General features: G+C 36.3%; 1 protein-coding gene across 1 annotated transcript in view; it reads left to right on the forward strand.

Moving 5' to 3' along the window:
* The window catches only part of Dhc16F (Dynein heavy chain at 16F), a 47685-nt gene that overhangs the window by 20238 nt on the left and 2594 nt on the right, over positions 1–24853 (forward strand). The window contains exons 30-64 of the mRNA XM_028177129.2: positions 437–592; positions 940–1167; positions 2007–2227; positions 2503–2714; positions 3263–3375; positions 3665–3807; positions 4152–4344; positions 4796–5019; positions 5827–6082; positions 6809–6999; positions 7076–7248; positions 7574–7757; positions 7840–8005; positions 8084–8245; positions 8893–9069; positions 9141–9337; positions 9883–10045; positions 10166–10248; positions 10538–10649; positions 11837–11962; positions 12501–12661; positions 13067–13208; positions 14713–14898; positions 15445–15617; positions 15949–16129; positions 16740–16919; positions 17167–17400; positions 17771–17917; positions 17990–18180; positions 20022–20223; positions 21222–21462; positions 21550–21750; positions 22030–22271; positions 22905–23195; positions 24261–24413. Coding sequence (XP_028032930.2) covers positions 437–592; positions 940–1167; positions 2007–2227; positions 2503–2714; positions 3263–3375; positions 3665–3807; positions 4152–4344; positions 4796–5019; positions 5827–6082; positions 6809–6999; positions 7076–7248; positions 7574–7757; positions 7840–8005; positions 8084–8245; positions 8893–9069; positions 9141–9337; positions 9883–10045; positions 10166–10248; positions 10538–10649; positions 11837–11962; positions 12501–12661; positions 13067–13208; positions 14713–14898; positions 15445–15617; positions 15949–16129; positions 16740–16919; positions 17167–17400; positions 17771–17917; positions 17990–18180; positions 20022–20223; positions 21222–21462; positions 21550–21750; positions 22030–22271; positions 22905–23195; positions 24261–24413 — 6405 coding nt within the window. The remainder of the gene's footprint in view (positions 1–436; positions 593–939; positions 1168–2006; positions 2228–2502; positions 2715–3262; positions 3376–3664; positions 3808–4151; positions 4345–4795; positions 5020–5826; positions 6083–6808; positions 7000–7075; positions 7249–7573; positions 7758–7839; positions 8006–8083; positions 8246–8892; positions 9070–9140; positions 9338–9882; positions 10046–10165; positions 10249–10537; positions 10650–11836; positions 11963–12500; positions 12662–13066; positions 13209–14712; positions 14899–15444; positions 15618–15948; positions 16130–16739; positions 16920–17166; positions 17401–17770; positions 17918–17989; positions 18181–20021; positions 20224–21221; positions 21463–21549; positions 21751–22029; positions 22272–22904; positions 23196–24260; positions 24414–24853) is intronic.

Raw genomic sequence — 24853 nt, forward strand, 5'->3', positions numbered from 1 at the left:
TGTAACTGAATTTCTGATAGTTTTGAAACCAGGTATCATCACTGATCCGATTTTCAGGGTAAAATTGTATTTATTCCAATACAGTTGAGTATGGTTATTTCAAAAGAATGTACTGTACAGTTTCAAGTAAACGATTTAATTATAAAAGTGCTCTTCTACTAGTAGTGTTTGATGTATATTTTAAGCGCTAGTACCGGTCAGTACGGTCTTCCTGTTCATTTGCACCCTGGATTAGTCATATTTCTGGTTTGAAGGGCAAGAGAGCCGTTAGTTATACTATTCCATCGGTCTCGACAAATTCGAATTCAGACTACGACCTAATGTCGCACAGTGAAGCGCAGAATTAATATTTTTATGATTATGTTCCGTGGTAACTACTTAAAACTAGACGGCCTTTAACAGTCTAAGCAGATACCCGAAAATTTGTTGTGCATAGTGTTTAAACCCGGATCATCAATGGCTGATCTGCGACGGCCCTGTCGACGCTGTTTGGATTGAAAACATGAACACTGTACTGGACGATAATAAGATGCTTTGTCTCTCTAACTCCGAACGGATCAAATTAACGCCTTATGTCCATATGGTTTTCGAGGTAAAATAAAATTTACGAGAATTACGGTAGATAGTAGATAGATACTAGGACAAGGTCCTCTAGTATTAGTTACTATTCATGAATGAACGCCCAAGGGCTTTTTTACAGTTATAGTGTAACATTAAACTAAAAGATATGCTAGACATGGTTAAATAGTTCTCGGAAAAAATTTCAAAGATTAAATGGTGACCACTCAATTAAAGTTAAATCAGTTCAAAAGCTTTATGTGTAACATATTCTGCCTTTTTAATTACAAGGTACACGACAAAAGTTATGTTAGATTGATTATACGTATTATATATATTATATGTTCCTTTCTTCTTTTAAAAATTTATTTATCTTCAAAGGTAGCTGATTTAGCTCAAGCATCACCGGCCACCGTCTCACGTTGCGGTATGGTGTATATCGATCCGAACGAAATGGGATATTTGCCGTTCGTACGTTCTTGGCTACAAGAGGGCGTCGAAAAAAATCTATTCAATCAAGAGAATTCCGATTTTATATACGAACTGTTCAAGATGACGCAAGTCGGCTTAGACCACGTTAATTACAATTGTGGTGTTGGAATCAAACAGGTTAACGTGCATTTGTTTATCTAGCTTGGCGTTATTCAGTGCAAACTCTACACGCTCCATCAGAAATGACATTTCGAAAAGTGAAAAGCTATTTGGTTTTAAGCGATATTTTTGCAACTATGCAGAAGAGCCGTATACATTTGAAAAAACATCATGACAATAAATAAACTTCTTCAATTATTTGAATGGAATAAAGATAACTGAAATTCAATTAAAAATATCGAATTTTTGATACTAATATCAAATAAAGATAAATGTCGCGTGTTAAGCGAAATGTCGCCTAAACCTAATAGCCTTTCACCGCTCGTTTTAATTTATACCCGTTTTAATCTCCGAAAAATCCGTCAGGCTTATACGTCTATCTATACGTCGTATCATACGTCATCGTCGATACGTGCCATTCTGCAGTGAAACTTGATGTTAGTCTCAGAATATTCTCTCTAAAAATTTAATAGCACCCGATAAGTCTTTGCGGTCGAGAGCATAACTCCCAAAGCCAGTACGAAAAGCAACAAAATGAAATTGCGACAAAAAAAAAGACAACATTACTCTTTAAACGATTAAGGCTATTTATGATCTATACTTCTATACTAATATATAACGTTATAACTACTGAACTGTGCATCCGATTGACTTGAAACTTGATATCCATGTAGAAAATACATGTACTTAATGGGTAGGCTAATATTTATATGAGTGTTGGACTCCCTACACCAGTTGCGGGGGCGTTAATGATGAGAATCTTTGTGGGGGTGAAAAATAATAATATTAATTTTAAATACTCAGCGAAGCGGACGGGTACAGCGAGTTTGTTATAAAAATAAGCTTCATTAATACAGGTGGACATCAGCAAAGTGAGTGCGCAGTGCTCCCTGCTAGGTGCGCTACTCGCAGAGCCCGGAGATCGATTTGCGGATAAAGCTGCGCTAAAGATTTATATCGCTCATTGCTTCATATTTTGTTATGTGTGGTGCATTGGCGGGAACATTCTAGAAATGAATAGACAATCCTTTGAAGAAGTCATTAAACGACAATTTGAAGAATACGAAGAAGCCGAATAGTTAGTGAATGTTGATTTTTATTTTGAAAACTACAATTCTTATCTTTTTTATTTTTATTAAATTGGATTATTATCAAAGTAAGCAGCTAATAATCAACTATATACCTGTTATTTTAAGTCTCAATCTAAAGTCAGCATATTCTAAAATGTCACACCTTACGAAATCCTAATTAGCACAAGAGCAGAGATTGTACCGTAGTTTATTTATTTATTTTTATTTAAACTAAGTTTAAATTTATGTGGTGAGTACTGTAGTTTATCTTTTACAATTGCAGTTTCCCTCAGGGTTTCAATTTATTTGACATGTACATGGACACGCGCCAACGTAAACTAAAAGTGTGGGCCGAGATCATTCCAGAATTCATATACGACTGTAATAAGCCGTTTTTCGAGACTTTAGTGCCTACAATCGACACGGTCCGCTACGGATATTTATTCGAGAAACTTCTCGGTGCCGGTAAACCTGTCATGTTTACCGGGAACACTGGTAAATATGAATATTTGTAACGCACCGTAGATTGAGTGGAATAGGGACAAGGGTAGAATAGCGACAAATCTTGGTTGTCACAATGCTTTTGTGAAATTTAAATTTGTTGAATAGAAAAGGACTTTTATTTAGTGTTTAAGAAATTTATATATACTTTAATTTAGTCATCAGAGTTTTGTAACTGGTTAAAGATATTAAAAAGTTAATTACCTAAAGTTAAGTACCTACCTAACAACTAAGCAGTACCACCTCTATCGAAAAACTATTGTCCCCTATATGTGACTCGATTCACCCCAGAAGCCATGGTGAATCAGGTCAAGCTAGTTTTTTAAGTTTTTGTGCATATTTTTCAATGAACTATGTATAATAATGCATCGTATATGAAAATTTAAACCTCCAGAACCGTGTTAATCTCAATTTTATTGGTATTAAAACCGCTGAAAGTTTATGTTGGAATTGGAAAGTGTCCCGATTCCTCCCAATCTACTGGAATGTAATATTTTTTTATTCTTGCATTTTTTTAAATACTAAAATCGTTTTGTTCACAGGTGTAGGTAAAACATGTATAGCGGTCGAGATTCTAAACAGAATGTCGTTGACAGGATATTATGTGCCGGTCATATTGAATTTCTCGGCTCAAACAAGCAGCCCTCGCACGCAGGTGCTGAAACTTTTACTCTTACAATTAATTATTTTCGAAAACATCCGCATACTAGGAATACACGATTTTATCTATTATTATTCAATTATAATTAATTAAATAAATAATATCGCGGCATAAACACGTAGGATAGTAGCATGATTCCAGTGCACTTTAGAACACATTCAGGACCTACTGCTACACCTGACAATTTTATTTATTTATTAATTGTTCACAATGAATCCTTTCATCTTCTGTTTTAGAAAAGGTGCATTTGTATATTAAAAAAAATATTTTTGTTAATTTCTAGGAAGTTATTGAGTTACGTTTAGATAAAAGGCCCAGAAAAGCAATCGGAGCTCCGCTTGGAAAGAAGATAATTATATTTATAGACGATGTGAACATGCCCAAATTAGATGTATATGGCGCTCAACCTACAATCGAATTGCTGAGGTATGTTTCTTTACAAATTTCTCACGCTATTTTCATCTATAGCTTATATTTAGGTAGGCTCAGATAGGCAATGGGTTATTCCCAACAGTCTGCTCCTGACATTGCTGATGTCCTTGGGCGACGGTAACCACTCACCGTTGAATGGGCCGTATGCTCGTCTCGTCTTGGACTTTATATTGTGATGTCTTTAGATTTTTATAATTAATCTTTTAATACCACTTAAAACAATATAAAATGTTCCGTAATAACACACATAATCCTATTGTGATACTACATCCTTAGGGAATCGTCGCTTCTCTATAGCGGACCTTTAATAGAGTTTAAATTTAATTAACTTGAAACAGGCAATTTCTCGACTTTGGAGGAGTATACGATCGAGACAAACTGTACTGGAAAGATATATTAGATGTTGTCCTATCTTGTTCATGTGCCCCTCCCGGTGGTGGTAGGAATCCACTGACCGCACGCTTCGTAAGGCATTTCGCAATGCTTTACATAGCTGCGCCTAATGCGGACGCAATGAAAACTATCTTTAAGGTACAATTAATTCTTGGTTTGATTGAAATTATATAAGACTACTAGCCGTACTCGCCCGCTTCGTTGGGCATTTAAAATTAACATTATTATTTATTGTCATTATTATTAGGGAGTCCAGCACTCATATAAATATTAGCCTATCCATTAAGTGTATGTGTTTGCTACATGGATACCAAGTTTCAAGTCAATCGGATGCATGGTTCAGTAGTTATAAGGGAACATCCGTAAAAACCATTATAGATTTATATATTAGTATAGATTTTAATTTTGTAAATAGTCACTACATACTTTTTGTGATTCGTTCAAAATTTTCGTAATGCTTTTCTCGTAATATATAATAAGTTGCGTAAACGCTATACACTATAAATTGAAAACACAATTAATTTGAACAGTCTATAGTTTTGGAACAATAGAGATTGTAACGTTGATTTTGTATGTCTTCTGGTATTAGGCAATCCTCAAAGGGCACATGGAGGATTTTGTACCCGAAGTTTCGGTCCTTGGAGAATCTATCGTCAATGCCGCTGTCGAAGTTTACCTTAAGATTTGCGCTGAATTATTACCAACGCCCGCAAAGTCTCATTACGTATTCAATCTACGTGATTTATCTAAATCTATGCAGGGTGTTTTGCAAGCACAAGCGGCCTATATGAGATCTCCACAAGGAATGCTGAGGTTAACAAATTCAAAATATTTATATCCTGATATACATATATACTGGTGGTAGGACCTCTTGTGAGTCCGCACCTGTAGGTACCATCGCCTTGCCTATTTCTGCCGTGAAGCAGTAATGCCTTTCGGTTTGAAGGGCGGGACAGCCGTTGTAACTATACTGAGACCTTAGAACTCATATTTCAAGGTGGGTGGCGGCATTTACGCTATATATGTCTATGGGCTCCGGTAACCACTTAACACCAGGTGGACTGTGAGCTCGTCCACCCATCTATGCAATTAAAAAAACTTTTAGATATTAAGTAAGACAACGTCCCGATATATGACTCCAACCAAGGATTTTGTGTTAAAATACTTTTGCAAATACCTCATACATCAGCAAACACTTCCATCCAAATCATGAATACTGTGATTTTAATAAAGATAACCGACCGTAAACAACCTCGAGTCACGCAATAACAATAGTAAGATAGTATCCGGGACAGAAATTGATTAGAACGTGGACCCTTCGAGCATCTACCACCAACGTAATGAGGCAACACGATAGCAGCTGATAGCCAATTCCCTTGGTCATCAAGACCTTAGAGTTAGAGCCGGTACCTTAGTAATTTTTTATTGTTTATGCGACACTAAAAACATTAGAACATTACTAACTGTCAAACATGAGTTTTTCGTGTTACAAAACACTTGTATCAGTTTTCCAGAATGATCTCAATTAACACGCCTGTATAAAACTATTCATAGATTCTGTTTTGTTTCGAAAAATAGCAAAAAAATATTTCTTATTCATAAAATTGATACCTATTTCAGATTGTTCTATCATGAATGCCTTCGTGTATTTCACGACCGGTTGATAAACATACAGGATAAGAGTTATTTTTATCATCTAATGGCTTCAGTGTGTGAAAAGAACTTCCAAACTCCTATTTTAAGTGTTCCCGATGAACCGATCATTGAACATCCGCCTCTGTTGTTATTCGGCGATTTTCTCAATTCATCCGTACCCAAAGAGAATAGAACATACCAAGAAATTCCAGACATGTCTAAGCTCATGATTGTATTGAAGGTGAATTATTTTGTACTTATTATTATGTTTTTTTTTAAAATTCAATTACATGAATAGATTTAACTAACTTCTTTAGCTCGTTAACACAGTTGGATGGCCTCCGAAATGGTTTTCTGTACTATGCGGTGCAAAGCGGCCTGTTGCCGGTTATCGAATTAAAGTATAAAATACGTGCATTAATTATAAATTAATAAAAATTTTGCATCAACATTACAAACGCAATAAAGTAATAGTGGAGTAATACTCGAATCCAAGCTAGGTCAGCTGGTTCATTTGGCAAATCCACTATTTGTAATATACGACGTTCCAATACATTTTTCGAAAACTTAATGATTGCGTAAAATAAAGGGTTTCCGATTTATACAATGTTGGGAACAAAGAAATAAAACAAGTAACAGTATTGGAGACTGTGTTTACGTATTTACAACGAAGTCTCACAAAGCCGTCGATCACTTATTAATTATTATTAATACAAAAGCAACTATTACCTAACATGTGTCGTTAGATTGAGGTATTCACTTCAGTCTACTTTATATTACTATTGTTCACAATATTCTTATTTTCATTGAGGTTACGTATTTTCTTTAGCACTATAAAAAGGAGAATAAAAGCGTTTTTTCAAAATGGTTTTGTGCCATGTTTTTCTTTTTAACATGTTTCTTATGAGCGATTTCATACTGTCGCGGACACTTTACCATCGGTATATCAATATAAATGTTCTCATAGGAATATTTGGATGAATACAATTCAACTGCTCGAGCTGAAATGCATTTAGTTCTTTTTCAAGACGCCGTTGAACATGTGGTTAGAGTGGCCAGGGTTTTCAGAGCCGAACGAGGGCATTGTCTCATGGTTGGTCCCGGGGGATCAGGCAGGCGCAGTGTGGCTACCCTTGCTGGGCATGTCAACGAATGCAAGTCAGTATTTGTATCTAGTTCTTATTTTCACAAATTTGTTCATTGACATTATAATTTCAATTGATTTTCAATTTAGATGTTTGGGCATGGAGCTAAAGAGAAATTATGACACTCCAGAATTTCACGACGACCTTCGAATGATGTATATGAGGGCCGGTGTTAATTGTGAAGATACTGTTTTCTTATTTACGGACACACAGATAACGAAGGAAGAATTTTTGGAAGATATAAATAATTTGTTGAATTCTGGTGAGAAAATACTAAACCTCTTTTATATATGGCCTACATTCTTTCTTCCTATTCGTACACTCTTGACAGAGTGGTCGTGGTCGTGCATCAGTCGGATCCTGCGATACCGATGCTCCCGCGATGCAACGCCATGTGGCACGGTGTTTCGCAGAGTGAGAGTAATCGTCTATGTTGGAGTCACAGATTTTATGAGGTCGGTCCATCGTGTTGGAGATCGTCCGTGAGATCTTTTGCCCTCGACATTCTATTACCTTACTATTACATTAAAAGTTCAAAAGACTTTTATGTCACAATGTCAAGGTCAATGTGAATAATAATTGGTCAGGTGAAGTGCCGAATCTCTTTGAAGGCGATTCATACGAGCAGGTACAGACTGGATGTCGAACTGAAGCAGCGAAAAGTGGAGTCAATCCCTCAGATAGGGACGGCGTCTATTATTTCTTCATCAACCGAGTTAGGGGGAAGCTGCACCTTTGCATCTGCATGAGCCCTGTAGGAGAAGCGTTCAGGTTTGTTTTTTGTTTAAGATTTAGTAATAATATTTAGGGCTAACAGAAGGCAAAACAAATGTTTTTATTTTTTATTCTACAGACGACGGTGCCGGATGTTTCCTTCCTTAGTTAATTGCTGCACGATAGATTGGTTCACGAAATGGCCTCCTGAAGCTTTATTGTCGGTCGCGCACCAATGCCTCCAGCCACTCGGCAACCAAGAAATAATCACTAAAATATCTAAACTCTGCGTCACTATGCATCAGGTTATATATATACAAATTAACTAATAATAACGATTATTAAAAAAAGAAAACCAATAACAGCTCAATGATCTTGTTTAGAATGTGGATATGATGACTGACCGGCTATACATGGAAATGAGGCGGTATTTCTACACTACGCCGAGCAGCTACCTTGATTTGTTGAAGCTGTATTTAGCGCTGCTCGATAAAAAACAACAGCAAATAATTAGAGGACGAGACAGAATTTCATGTGGATTACAGGTTTGCTTAAATCGAGCCCGTAGATAATTTAGAATGTTCATTAGAAATACTTTTATTTCCCTTACACTGTCCGGACGTTATGATTTTCAATTATATTGAGACATTTTTTTTATTGCTTAGTTGGGTGGACGAGCCCACAGCCCACCTGGTGTTAAGTGGTTACTGAAGCCCATAGACATCTACAACGTAAATGCGTTACCCACCTTGAGATATAAGTTCTAAGATCTCAGTATAGTTACAACGGCTGCCCCACCCTTCAGACCGAAACGAATTACTGCTTCACGGCAGAAATAGGCAGGGCATTGCTGCCTACCCGCGCGGACTCACAAGAGGTTATGCGGGTTTGATTTTTATTACACGATGTTAATCCTTCACCGTGGAAGTTAATTGTGAACATTTGTTGCGTACGTATTTCATTAGAAAAATTTGTACCCGCCTGGGATTCGAACATCGGTGCATCACTCAACACGAATGCACCGAACGTCTTATCCTTTAGGCCACGACTACTTCATTCACGTGATCTTTTAGCGCTGTTCATTGACCTCTCTGGAATATAACTTGATATAACTCAGAATCGTGATAGCCCCCAAACAAAAGTAATGTTGTGTAGAATAGAACCTTAGAAGTAAGACAATGTTCATGTTTAGAAATTGTATGAAACATACGACGTTGTTGGAGTGATGGAACAACAGGTTCGCGAAATGGAACCAATACTGGCACGCAAAGCGGCTGAAAGTATCGCTTTGGTAGACAGACTTAAAATTGAACAGAAAGCTGCTGACGAAGTTAAACAAGCAGTTATGAAAGACGAAGCTGAGGCTAAGGTACATTTATTGATATGAATCATTTATATTTCGTGTTGGGTGAAGCTACGAGAAATATATTAATTTTTTAGATAAAAGCCGAAGAAGTGAAAGAGATTGCAGACGAAGCAAAAGCAGATCTCGCTTTAGCAATGCCAGCTATGGAGGCAGCTCAAAACGCCCTGAAAGCTCTCAATAAAGCAGACATAAATGAGTTAAAAGCATTCCAAAAGCCTCCAGCTTTAGTTCGCTTTGTTATGGAGCCTGTTTGCATTTTGATGGGAGTCAAGTTAGTACAAACTTTTAGTATATATCTGTGGTTTTATTTTATGCATCCCTTACTTTGTGAGTGCGACAGCCTAGTCAAGACGAGAAATGGACATAATAGACCAGATATCTTCAGGTTCCTATCTATATGTACTGTTAAAAAATTTATGCTAACGATAGAAAATAAAGAGTATAATGTACTAGACTGACACAAAAGAATCCAAGAGTCGATTTTTGCACCACTATTTGCTCTGTTGTCAATAAATTAAGATAGTACACCACGACTTCTCTCTTCCTTGACAATAAAAAACATTTCAATCGGTTACGCTCTGACAAACAGACATTTTATCTGACTTCATCATGTACAGAATTTCGGAATTAATAATAAATAAAATTCCATGTCTAGACAGGGAGCCTTGAGAGGTTACTCTCTGTGTAATTTAAGGTTCGTAATATTTTATAGGGATTCGTCTGTAAAGTTACCGTATGATTATTACCTAACAATCAATTTCTTATTTCAACCGTATTTTTGGAAGGACCTATGAAAATTTAATTTTATCTGAATAGGCCAGACTGGGACTCGACCAAGAAGCTGTTGGCGGATGTGAATTTCATTGGTAAATTAGCAGACTATGATAAAGATCATATTCCTGATGCAACTCTGAAAAAGATTAAAGTGTATCTCACGCACAAAGATTTCAACCCTGATACTGTCGTTAAAGTTTCGAAGGTACTTTATTCAGTAAATTTCAATGTACTCGTAACTCTTGTTTGATTTTATTTTGAATTTATTTATCATTATTATTTATTTAAAGTTGGATTAATTAAAAAGGGCTTTGTATATTTTTAGGTTTGTCGTTCAATGGTTCTGTGGGTGCAAGCAATAGATATGTACGCCAAAGTTTTCAGAGTTGTGGAACCGAAAATATTAAAGTAAATAATCTTATATTTTTAAATTAGCGAATCCCGATCACCTATAGCTGTGACGATCGCTGAATGTATGAAAATTGTTACACTCTTCAAAAAAAACTTATTGACAATTTGACACATAGTGTCCATGAAGAATTGTCAAAAAGTTTCTAGAATACAAAGAAAATATTTTATTTTCAAATTAGCTGATTGTGATCCAACTAATAGTAATTGATGATAAACCTTAATAAATGATTACCAATAGTAATTGATAAATTACAAAACAATTTTCAAATTTTCATTTAACGTTTAGACATAAAGAAGCCGCTGCCATTCTTAAAAGTGTCATGGCCGTGTTAAGAGCTAAACAAAAAGAAGTAGAAGCTATTGAAGCACAACTGGCGAAGATGATGGACGAGCTGAAAGTAAGTGTTGTAGAACAATTGTAGAGATATTTTTTCCTATCTACTGCTAGTGACTTCCGTGGGGCTACGCTACCTTCACTGAACATATAATCGTGCTCACGGGGCTCAGCCAGGGAGACTTTGCTAATAACTGCCCAAGAAAGAGCAGTGCTTCGCTGAATCTACCACCGGATCGGAATCATGACCCACTGAGAAGATCCGGCGAGAAACTCAGTGGGCTGTGCCTGTTTCCGAATTGACGTGTAGAATTATTGTTGTTCACTTATGGATTTAGCAAAGGGTTGAACGCGTCCCATCTACTCAATAAATAATTCACAAAATTGTCACGGCCTACCTGATCTTAAGTGGTTACCGCAGCCCATGGATATCCATAAGCCTATATTGATTTAGTAAAATATATATCGAGGGGTGATAGGCTACATTTGGGTTTTAGTGACACTTCGCTTAATACGTTACAATTATCTTTGTAATTAAAGGTCCGCTTTATTTGGTATTAGGCTCAACAATTCGATGTTTTTAATTGAACTTTTAAGCTTACTCCATTCAAATAGCTGATGATTGATGACGATTATTTTGTTCTATTTTTCAAAAATGTTAAACTGTAAATGGCTCTCCTGTAAAGTTGCAAAAATGTCGCTTAAACCAAATAGTCTTTAACTTTTTTATATCATCATTCATTATCATTATCCTGCCCTTCTCCCAGTCACTTGGGGTCGGCGCAACATGTTTTCTCCTTCCATAATCTTCTATCATTAACCATTTCTTCGCTCACTCCCCTCTTACCCACATCGTCTTTCACGCAATCCATCCATTTCTTCCTAGGTATCCTCTTCCTCTATATCCTTCCACATTCATAGTTAACATTCTCTTACCAACCTCATTTTCATTTCGTCTCATCACATGTCCTTACCATCTCAAACGCGCACTATTCAGCTTCTCTGTCACAGGTGCCACTTTCAGACTTCCTCTAACATATTCATTACGTATTCTATCCATTCTCGTTACTCCACACATCCATCGCAACATTCGCATCTCTGCTGCATGCAATCGCCTTTCATCCGCCACTTTAGTTGTCCTTTCACCTCTTGATAAATGTCTAGTATATTTGAAACCATCTATAAAATATTTATTATACTTGAATAAGAAAACCTTTTAGAGCTTTTATTTGTTTTGTTCAAATATTCTAGACGGTGGAGGATGAACGATTAAAGCTCCAAGCAGATGTTGACTTAGCAGCGGCGCGCCTGTCCCGTGCCGGTAAGCTGACTCAAGCTTTAGCCGATGAGAAAACGCGATGGGAAGAGAGCGTTAAGGTATATATCGCATTGATCTGATACTAAAATTTTCAAGCGCAATAGACCTTAATATAAACATTCATCATTATTCTTGACATTGAATAGATTCAACTACACAAGAGATAGCTTCAAGCAATTTTAATTAAAACCCCTTTATATTCAAAATACCCCAGTAATTCGAAATGTTTCAATTGTCACATAAAAGTTATAAATAATATAAACATAATTAAAAAGAATCGATTCATAATTTTCATAATTTCAAGGTTATAATTATACTCGAATAACACTTAATTTCTAAATAGAATCCCTAGCATTTTTCTTATTTACCATGTGTATCTTTCCAAAAATATAAAAGATTTCATAAAACGCTTCGTTCTGATCACGTGATCAACTATGACGTCAAAATTATACATACTTCCATAATATTATTATAGTAAATAACATGAATAGCGTGCAAAGGTTTTTTATTCACGTTTGAATTGTTTAAATTGAGAAATGGAACCAACATCTTTAATAAATATTATACGAAGAGCGTTTAATTAAACTCATTATACAGGCGGCTACACAACAACTTCATTGCACGACCGGTGATATCATTGTCGCATCTGGATGCATTGCATACTTTGGCGCGTTCCCGTCGCATTATCGACGCGAGCTGGAACTAAAGTGGATTGCGGAATGCTCGGAGCTGGAAATACCTTCCTCAAATACCTTCGAGTAATAATATCGTTTGAAATTAATTAAATTCCTCTATCTAGGTTTGATCTAGAATAATTGTCATATTTCAATTCAAATAGTGATTAATCCATTCAAAATAAAACAAACACATAGTTTTCACTGCAAAAAACGACAGCATAATTGTATGCAATGTTAATAATAAATATATAAAAAAAAACGTACGAGCTGAATGATCATATTTGGTTTGCGATCGTTCGATTTAAGTTCGACGTCGCAAATAAAATAATGAAGTGAAAATATCTGTTTGGCATGAAAATATTTCAAGTCACATTGCCATACCATAGCAAATAAAGTAGAGTGCACTTTGAGAACCTCCATAATAGCACTCTAGCTTTCAGACTAGGTCTTAACGAAACTTCGAAATAATCGCATTTGGTTCACCAGCTTAATATTAGTGATGGCAGACTCGTATACTGTTCGTACTTGGAACTCTCAAGGGCTTCCGCGGGATGCAATATCGACTGAGAACGGTATATTGGTAACTAGGGCGGGTCGTTGGCCTCTTACGATCGACCCTCAGGAACAAGTGAGTATGTTGAAATTAGTTTTTACTGTTGTTTATAATAACGGGATACACGCGTCTGAAAGTCCAATGGTAATGAAAATAGTGTGGTTATAACGATAAATTGAATTATGTTTATTTGTGTTCTCTGACGGATGGATATCTCAAGGTGGGTGGCACATTTAAGTTATAGATGTCTATGGGCTCCAGTAACCACTTAACACCAGGTGGACTTTGATCTCGTCCACCCCCCTCTATAAGGAATACAAAAAAACCTTAGAGAATTCATTTATATGGGTGCCTTGAAATATGGGACTGCCCGCAGTGTAACACAAATAAAACCTAACGCCCGCGTCCACTGTTTTCTACGAAGCTTATACCAACTGCCTTCGCTTTAGATTACGTGCTCAAGATATATTATTTTGTTGAGTAAATAATTATGTTTTCTGACTCGGAAACGGTTGCTTTAATTAACATATTTCATAAAGTAACAGACACATTAATCTAAGTCATATAGAAAAACACAAGTTCGCTAGCTGCTCGAAACGAAAGTCCGGTGGCCAACCGCATCCCATTCCATCCCATCCCGAAAGACGACACTTAGATGATTATTTTTTTTGCCTACCTGTCTTAGTAACTTGGGTTATACTAGGTTCGCCGAACGTGTTTAGATGGCACTTACCGAGCGACGTTAATAAGGGCCTCCTCGCAGAGCACCATGTTAGTGTGCGTGCCATCGTTACTAGACCATATACCATATACCACAGTTACTAGACTGGTCACGCATCAGCACACATATAAAAACTAAATTATTCTAACTGTATTTTTTTTCCAATAAGACTTTAGAACGTTCCTCTGTAAAAACAAACTATTTTATTTTCTATCAATTACATACTGAACTATTATTACACTATACTGCAAAAACAAAGAAACGACATTTAAAGTATGTATATTTTTATAGTAAACTATATTTATAGTTTAACTATACTAATAAATAGAAATTAATTTCTTAACATCATATTTTTTTAACTCTGCCACCGCTGTTTTAATGACATTCCGCGTTGATTTGAATTGATTTAAATTAGAGTAAATGCGGCAATTCAATTCATATTACATATTTCTATGCTTTTTGTGAAATTCGAAATAATTTATTGTGATACATTTTCAAGACAGTTTTTGTTGACAAGCGAATCATTAAGATACACACGTTCCGAATTGAGGAATATATTTTCCATGTAACATTCGCTGCTTATTATCCAAAATCGGTTATCACAAAATAGGTACTATTGTACTATTTGTGATATATACATATATATGTATTTGTATTGAGATGTCTATAAGCTCCGATATCACATAACGCCAGGTGAGGTATTAGGTTTTAAACCTATAAAATAAATAAATTGTGCTACATTTTATTCTATGAAATTTTTTTCTGACAAATATTTTTTTTAATTAAAGACTATCAATAAAATTCTATTTCATTTTGATAAATTACTAGATTATTAAATTAATAAAACACTGAATTTAGGCCAACCGTTGGATTAAAAACATGGAGAGAGATAACGGTCTTCAGATAACTAAACTGAATGACCCGGGATATGTACGTATTCTGGAGAACTGTATACGACTTGGCTGGCCCATGCTCATTGAGGATCTAGGAGAGACGCTCGAGGCCACGCTGTCACCCGTCCTATTGAAACAGACTTTCCTTCAGGTACTCATGATGATGAATGTTGTGAATCTTAAACTTCTATTTATTCTAGAATCAAACATTGAGTATGTTTAAGCTATATATTATGACTAGTGCGATTTTTTTATTGCTTTGATAGGAGGACGAGTTCACATCCCACCCGATGATAAGTGGTTACCGGAGCCCATAGACATCTACAACGTAAATGCCGCATCCCACCTTAAAGATAAGAGCTAGTAGTAAAGATAAGAGTTAGTAGGCAGCGGCTTGGCTCTGCCCCTGGCATTGCTGAAGTCCATGGGCGACGGTAACCACTCACCATCAGGTGGGCCGTATGCTCGTCTGCCTACAAGGGCAATAAAAAAAAAGAGCTTATAGTTACAAAGGCTGCCCTACCCTTCAAACCGAAACGCATTACTGCTTCACGGCAGAAATAGGCAGGGAGGTGTGGTACCTACCCGTGCGGACTCACAAGAGGTCCTCCTACCACCAGCAAAAAAAATTAAATTCTTTTAAAACTTTGAATTTCTTCTCTTATTAGATAAATTAAACCGGGATTTGGTTTTGTAGGCAGGACGACTTCTGATACATCTAGGTGACAGTGACATCGAATACGATACGAATTTCCGTTTGTATATGACAACGAAATTAGCGAATCCCCACTATTTACCGGAGATATGCATACAAGTCACCCTTGTTAACTTTACGGTCACACTATCTGGCCTCGAGGATCAATTGCTAGCGTAAGTCTTAAATGTCAACCCACGTTATCTTTTATATCATTCGTCTACTTTTCATTGAGATCTACAAAAAAAAAGTGCTTTTATCATCTCTCAAATTACACGTGCTCTGTTCATATCGATTTAGTATCAATAATAAAAACGATTTTAATGTGCGTCGTCTCTTTACAATTAATCTAAATACTAATTACGTAATAATTGTCAATAGTTCAAGTAATCTTTGAGACGGACGTTCAAAAAATTAAATTAAAAAATCGTGCGCATTTTATATATTGCACCTTAAACAGTTTATTTTTTTGGGTGTTTGAAAATTAATCGATATGTATAATTCTAGAGATGTAGTGCGACTAGAACGACCCGACTTGGAAATCCTTCGCACTGAACTAATCGTGCGCATCAACGCGGACAAGGCGACGTTACTAGAAATCGAGGATAAAATCCTCAGACTTTTGTACGCGTCGTCTGGTAATATTTTGGACGACGAAGAGCTCATAGAGACACTTAACGAAAGCAAGGTGAATCTGCCTTTAAAATATAAAGGGCCTGTCTAAGCGCACCTGATAGAAAACAGCCGACAAATTTTATTACTAATTACTTTCATTCTATTACCGATTGGGATATCATCAAATCGACTGTGTATTTCTTAGTGTACCTTAGATCTTTTTTCTAAGAGAACCGATTTTGCTTGTGTTTTTTTTTATATTTGAGAGCTGATGCTTCTCGTGTGGTATTTAATTTCTATCACGAACTAATTAGTATTTTGTGAATTATCTTTAATTATTTAAATTCAATCACATTGACGATATTTTCAAGGTATTTTGTTAATATCGGTTTTGTTAAAACAAATGTATTTTTATATTTGTTTAAGATATTACTTGAGCTTAAATATTCTACTCCTATGTTTAGTTCAAAGGGCCATTCATCACGTGATCATGTCGTATCGTATATCCGTAAAAAGGTTAAATATGAATTTTAAAAAAGAAAACTAAAAATTCGTATTGTTCTTTTTTAATTATTTTTATTATTTTATCTATATCCGTAAAAAGATTAAATATGAATTTAAAAAAAGAAAACTAAAAATTCGCATTGTTATTGTTCTAAATTGTAGTTTTTTTTTCTAATAAGGAAACGTCTGAAATAATTAATGCTCGTCTCGAAGAAACCGAGGCGACCGAAATAAACATATCCGCAGCGCGAGAGAAGTACCGGACCGTAGCGACAAGGGGCGCGGTACTTTACTTCGCAGTGGCCCAATTGGCGGACATCGATCCTATGTATCAGTTCTCACTCAAGTACTTCAATCAGGTTACTTGATAATGTTCTCTTGTGCCCGTTTTATAAAATAACAACGCACTTTAACGCGTTTTGTAAACAAAATTTATTAATTGTAAATTATTTTGCAAATTAATTTGAACGCCATTTTTGATTCGTACGCTCGTTTGAAGACCTACTTAACTTTAAAATTTAAAAAAATACACTTTAGAATTACATTTGTTCAAATATTAACAGCTTCAAATGTATAGCAGAATTTAATCAGTCTATTTATTATTAGGTATTCAATGCAGTTATAGAGAAAAGTGAGAAATGCGACTTACTCGAAACCCGCCTTGAAATACTCCATAGAGAGATCACCTTGAACGTATATCGTAATGTTTCGCGAGGGCTCTTCGAGCGACACAAGCTGGTTTTCAGTTTTCTGTTGAACATGGCTGTATACCTGAATGACGGTTTAGTCACAATGGACGAGTGGAATTTCGTACTACGAGGACCGGCAGGAACTAAAGTGGTACTGTAAATTATACGTTTAGTAATATCGCTATTTTTTTTTTGCTTAGATGGGTGGACGTGCTCACAGCCCATCTGGTGTTCAGTGGTTACTGGAGCCCATAGACATCTAGGACGTAAATGCGCCACCCACCTTGAGATATAAGTTCTAAGGTCTCAAGTATAGTTACAACGGCTGCCCCGCTCTTCAAACCAAAACGCATTACTGCTTCACGGCAGAAATAGGCAGGGTGGTGGTACATGCCCTTGCGGACTCACAAGAGGTCCTACCACCAGTAATTACGCAAATAGTAATTTTGCATTTTATAAGTACGTATTTCATTATAAAAAATACATTAAAAAAATTATATGAAACATTTTTGTCGCTGAAGATACCGCCCAAAAAGCCTAATATTGAATCGCTTAGCGATCAAATGTGGCTCGCCGTTCATCACTTGGACGAGACCAATGAGAATTTCCGAGGCCTGGTGTCGGACTGTCTGAGGAGAATACCAATAACAATAGGCTCGTTCAATGTGGTGAGTTTATTTGTTGAATTTTTTTATATATATTTTTGATACTTCTATATAATTAATAAACATTTATTTTAGGATATTCACGTGAACAACAACGACAAAACTCCACCGAAAATTAACTGGGATGAAAAGTTGTCCTCGTTTGAGAAATTAATGATTTTAAAATGCTTGAAAGAGGAAAAACTGGTGTTTGCGATCGCTCAATATGTTAGCACTAGCTTGGGTCACATGTTCATCGAAAGTCCAACCGTCCAACTAAATACATTGTACGTCCTTATTAAATTCATATTAATATTTTTTAATGTTTAATTGATGAGTATGGACAAATAAGTACCCGCCACATCACGGATTATACTCTCAGGTCCCGTAGATGTTAAATACCACTCACCAAAGCACGTGCAACTATGATAAACACTATTAACATTAACTATTGCACCGTCCGCCGAAAGAGCAAATTTCTTTTTAATGCGCTTTTGTTAGCTTCAGACCTATGTATGTCAGTATGTTAGTATATAACGGAATCCTTGAACATGATTTTGACCCCCTTTAAAATGTCGGATTAACTCGAAATTAGGTATACTTATTAAAGGACCGATGACAAATCAATATTTAAAAAAAATTGAGAAAAATTGAAATTCAACTAAAAAATTAAAAATATATAATACTTTAAAAAACTAACATAATACGCTTTTATAGAAAATCCAACTAAAAAATAGAAAATAAATTTTAATAAATTTGAAATAAAAAGTGTAAGAAAAATGATTTTATTGTAAAAAAAAGCGTGGGGTGCATAGTATTAGTAGTTATAAATTTTTTATGAATAGATATGAGTAGAAGGGTTATTTTGATAATACCCTGAAAAGCACCCCACGCTTTATTTATTTATTTAATTTTCTATTTTATTAGTTGGATTTTCTATAAAAGCGTATTTTGTTAGTTTTTTAAACTATTATTTATATACTATATGGGCAATTTTCTCCCACGTACTATTCGGTTCTGGAATAAACTTCCCTCGACGGCGTTTCCGAGCGCTATGACATGTCCTTCTTCAAACGTGCTTTGCGGAGAGTACTCAACGTCAGGCAACGGCTTGCCCCTAATTGAGGCCATCAGCGTAAAAGTGGCCGAACCCACCTTTTTTTATATTTAAGCTTATATGATGTATATTGGAATTTATTTGAAACTAGCTGTACCCGTCCGCTTCGCTGGGCATTTAAAATTAACATTATTATTTCTCACCCCCACAAAGATTCTCATCATTAAAGCCCCCACAACTGGTGTAGGGAGTCCAACACTCGATAAATAGTAGCCTATCCATTAAGTACATGTATTTTCTACATGGGTACCAAGTTTCAAGTCAATCGGATGGATGGTTCAGTAGCTATAACGGAACATCCGTAAAAACCACTGTAGATTTATATACATATTAATATAGAGTATAGATATAGTAAATTTTGATGCAAAACCGGCCTATCCATAGTTTCACCCATAGATAACAGATAGCTTTGTAAACATTATTTTTGCGCGTATTGTTTTTTTGCCTACTCAAATTCAAATTCATGAAAATTCAAACCTAATTGCCTCCATACTAACTATGGAAAGCTTAGGCCACTTTTGCGCTGACGGCCTCAATTGTCCTGGCATTGCAGACGTCCATGAGCGATGGTAACCACTCACCATCAGGTGCAAGGCTTAAGAGCAATAAAGAAAAGCACGAAAGATTATGAAAAACATCTAACCGATGTACAATTTGATTTTATTTTCTTTGCAGCAATTTTTTATTTTTTTTTTATAGCTTAGATCGGTGGACGAGCTCACAGCCCAGCTGGTTACCAGAGCCCATAGACATCTACAATGCAAATGCGCCACCCACCCTGAGATATGAGTTCTAAGGTTTCAGTATAGTTACAACGGCTGCCCCACCCTTCAAACCGAAGCACATCACTGCTTCACGGCAGAAATAGACAATGTATATCAAAACTATGTAATGCATTACTTGAGTTACGTATTACGGACAAAATTGTATTTCTAGATAAAACCGAGCGTAATTCTTCGAACTATATATATGTAGCTTGTTTAAGGACCCGATTTAATGATTATTTTTCAGATACGCAGATACTAACTGTATGATTCCATTGGTCTTTGTCTTGAGCACGGGATCAGATCCATTTGGAGCCTTCCAGAAATTTGCAACCGAGATGGGTATGCGGGACCGTCTTCATTCTATATCATTAGGGCAAGGTCAGGGACCGGTTGCTGAGAAAATGATTAACAATGCTAAACCAAAAGGGGACTGGATATTTTTACAGGCAAGTCGACATTGATGCGAATTTTTTAGGGGTACGTTTCGAAATCGCTAACCAACAGTGATTAATATAATTTGGGTAAATTACGTGTATTAGCAGCTTCAATGCTCTTCTGTTTGTAATAGTACTTTGAATAAAACTAGGTTGAGCTGGTGATAAGGCGTATTAAGATCAAGCGCGGGTAGATCTATCGTTTGGCATAACTCTGCTGCGAAACAGGCTTACGTTTGGGTTTGAAGGGAGATACAGTCGTTATACGATACTATTGAGGGTTCGACCTCCTGTCTGTGGTAACTGCATTCCCTTTATGGACTGCGTCAACGAACTATTGTTTTCAATTTGAAGAAGCATATAGTAATTATATGTACTTTTTCGTATTTTTTTTAAGTTAGCGATTAAAATACAAAGGACAACCACAAATAAACTCCAACGAAATTATTTTTGTAATTAACAAATGGAACATCAATCAACTAGGCCGATGTATGTACTTCAATTACTTTAAATAATACGTGAAGCCAAAACTTTGTATCCCTTTTTACGAAAATTGCGCGGACGGAGGAGTATGAAATTTTCCACACATATAGAGAATATAGAGAAGAAGTGCATAATGCTAATATTTTTTTTAAATAATCCATAAATGATACGTTAAATCAATAAAGAAAACATTACACACACTACATACCTACCATGTATTTGACGCACACACACATGTATACTATTTATTGTCAAAGTTGTTCTTGGCGTCTGTTGTCAAATTGAGAATAGATTAAATATTGTTTGCCTTTGTTAATATTTTTTATAGTATAGTCTTGGCGAAATTTGTGATTAAAGAAGTATAAAATACAATAGTGTGCAAACTTACAATTCCAATTAATTATAGTCGAATTTCGACTACTGCGGGACCTCTAGTTACTTTAAATGTACAAACAAGAAGAGAACCAATTATTTTTTTTCGAAATTTTTATTTTGATACATACATACAGTAAGATGTATTCCCGCAGAATTGTCATTTAGCAGCCTCCTGGATGTTAAGTCTAGAAGTAATCGTGGCCAACTTGGCAAGCGAGCACGGAACCCCACACTCAGACTTCAGACTGTACTTGAGTTCAATGCCTACCGAAAAATTCCCGGTGTCGGTGTTGCAAAACTCTGTTAAGGTCACCAACGAACCACCGAAGGGATTAAAGGCTAACGTCAAAAGGGCCCTTATAGAAATGGAAGAGGACTTCTTTGAAAATCATGGTAGATAAATAAAAAAGCAGCATCAACTATTTTTTTAATTATTAAATCGTAATTTTAATTCGATTGAATCGTAATAAAAACTTTCAGTTCTGGGTCAGGATTGGCGAACAATGCTATTCGGTATTTGCATGTTTCATGCTATAATACAGGAACGAAAGAAGTTTGGTCCGCTCGGTTGGAATATTACGTACGAATTCAACACAAGCGACCGGGAATGCGCCATGCTCAATCTTCAAATGTTCTGCGCCGACGGACACATACCTTGGGACGCGCTGGAGTATATCACAAGTTAATATCTACACAATAAATTTGAATTCATTTCCTATACATAAATCGGATGCTCAAACGCTCATAAGTCTTACCCAAAGCTCTATTAAAAGATCATTTAAGCGTATCATTGCTAGTATTAACACGGATGTTACTCTCTTTCATGTAATATCTTTAGGATCATTAACGTTCACTACTCATTCATCGCACTAATATATTTTTATCTAGCTTAATACAAAAGTAAACGTTACTTTCACAAGTTCAAGTGAGTTAAATAAAGGTTGTTAAATGAATAAATAGGTCAGATAACGTACGGCGGCCGCGTGACCGACATGTGGGACCAGCGCTGTTTGACAACCATCTTGAAATTGTTCTTCTCGGCTCCGACGCTCGAGGAAGGCTATGTATACTCGCAGTCTGGTAGATATTACTGCCCCAGAGCGGATAAACTAGAAGCATACAAAGAGTACATGGATACTCTGCCCGTGATCGAGGTCCCCGAAGTGTTTGGAATGCACGATAATGCGAATATAGCGTTTGAGGTCAGATCATCTACTATCTCGCTCTCTCTCTCTCTCGTTTGATCTATCGTTTCACTTAGTTTTTTTCTTATATAATTATATCGCACATACGGTGCTATAAAGTCACTTATGCAATTTTTTTAACACTGAACTGCGTATGAGAAAAACATTTTTTAATAGTTTTTATTAGTGAGACGAGGGAGATGTTTGCTTTTACTGATGAAGTTTGTAATTTAAATATTATCATTTTATTTCTATAGCCTAGCAGAACTTTATAAGAATTATATAGATGTTGAATTTTCCAACGTTTCTCCTGAAAAATTGCATGATTTGCATAAGTGACGTTATCGCACTGTATGTGCGATATGGTGTAATGTAATATGTAAACTACAACTCATGCACCTTACACATATACACGTATCTATATAACTAAATCAGCTCATAACAATAATTTTAATGTTTGGAAGAGATTTTCATATTTCAATAATCAGTATTAATATAATCTAAAATTCATTGGTTAACCATTGTGAAGCCATTTTAAACATTTCAATTATCTAGAAAATAACATTAATTTCATCTCATCTTACTTAATTAACATTTGTAAAAGACTGAAGAAATACCGTTAAGTTCGAAAAGTCTTTTCGTTACTCACAGAACAAGGAAAGCAATACCCTGATACAGACAATAGTAGAGGTACAGCCGCGCGCGGGCGGCGGGGGCGGCGGCGATACACCTGATCAGATTGTGTGGCGGATCTGTGATCAAGTTCGATCGACCGTTTCGAAAAAGATCGATAAAGCCTCCGTGAACCCTGACCTAATGGTTCCTGATGATATGGGACAGTTACACTCCCTAACTACCGTACTCTTACACGAGACCGACAGATTCAACGCGCTTCTAGCTTTGATTCACTCTTCTCTTGGTGAACTACAAAAAGCTATTAAGGTACGTCTTGAAAAAAAAATTTTGAAGTGAAAACTTCTTTAGAATCGTTGTGATTTCAAACCGGATGCAACGGAAAAAACGACAGGTAAGAGACACAAATACAAAAATGTGTAGGATGAAGCCAGCAAAGAATGAGACAGAAATATACATACTATTTAATACAGCGCCATCTGTGAGATTTTTTAATATTAACGTGTGTATGAAAGCTCTTGTAGTGAATTTTAATTTAGGATTATACGTGAAATTAAAATATCAATTCACAGAGGGCGCTACCTTACAATTATTTACTAATGACAAAATTTTACATATACTTAAGACGTTTAGGATAATTGTATTTTAATTTTGGAAGGTTTCACTTCTACCACGTGTGAATTGCGCACTTTTTTTTTTTATTGCATTGGTGGATGGACGAGCTCACAGCCCACCTGGTGTTAAGTGGTTACCGGAGCCCATAGACGTCTACAACGTAAATGCCGTCACCCACCTTGAGAGATGAGTTGTAAGGTCTCAGTATAGTTACAACGGCTGTCCCGCCCTTCACATCGAAACGCATTACTGCTTCACGGCAGAAATAGGCGGGGTGGTGGTACCTACCCGCGCGGACTCACAAGAGGTCCTACCACCAGTAATTGAGTTTAATCGCTTATTACTAGTAACACGCGTGCTGCACGTGCCATCATGCGCCTGACCGAACGCATCATCCTATCCCATAATGTTCGCGTTATACATATAAATACTTGACTATAACGTTTATAAAGATTGTGCTCAACGGAATTCGATTTTTTTTATTGCCCTTGTTAGCAGACGAGCATACGGCCCGCCTGATGGTGAGTGGTTACCGTCGCCCATGGACTTCAGCAATGCCAGGAGCAAAGCCAAGCCGCTGCCTACCGCTTAATACTCTCCACAAGTCTCGTTTGAAGAAGGGCATGTCGTAACTTAACAGTAATTAAATTGGTCCGGCAATTCCAGAATTCTAACTATGGTGCTTAATACTCCTTTGTGTTTTGCGCATATCACCGTCTGACTTACGTTTAATAAGATAGAAAAAATGTTTACTGGCAGGGAATAGTCGTCATGTCGGAAGCATTTGAAGAGGTTTTCAATGCGTTTTTGAATAATCGTGTACCAGCAATGTGGCACAAGAAGGGCTACAATTCACTGAAGTCTCTCGGTAGCTGGATACACGATCTCGTGCTTCGAATAGATTTTATGGAGGTAATAATATAATATTTACTAACAATCACGCCACGTTAACTGGCCCTGTGATAAGTTCGTAAAGAACTTGTGTTACAGGTATCAGATAACGGAAATAAATGTAAGATTTTTATTATACACATACATATATTTAAGATACATCCATAGCCCTGGAAAAGACATTTATATTTATCATACAGATATCTTCCCTTGGCGGGATTCGAACCCGCGACCCCCTTGTGTAGTGACCATGTCACTTACCACTACACCAGACGGCCAGAGATACTAATATTCATTTGATGATTTGATCTTAAATGGTAATTCAGTAGATACGGCGTCGAATTCGTGAAACGACGTTAAATATAGCCCGTAGCATCATCCCACTGAGTTTCTTGCCGGTTTTTTTTTTTTTTTTTTTTATTGCCTTTGTAGGATGCCGGATATTCTCAGCGGGTCGTAAT

Source organism: Bombyx mandarina, chromosome 01 (genome assembly GCF_030267445.1).
Source record: "Bombyx mandarina strain Sakado chromosome 01, ASM3026744v2".
NCBI lineage: Eukaryota > Metazoa > Arthropoda > Insecta > Lepidoptera > Bombycidae > Bombyx > Bombyx mandarina.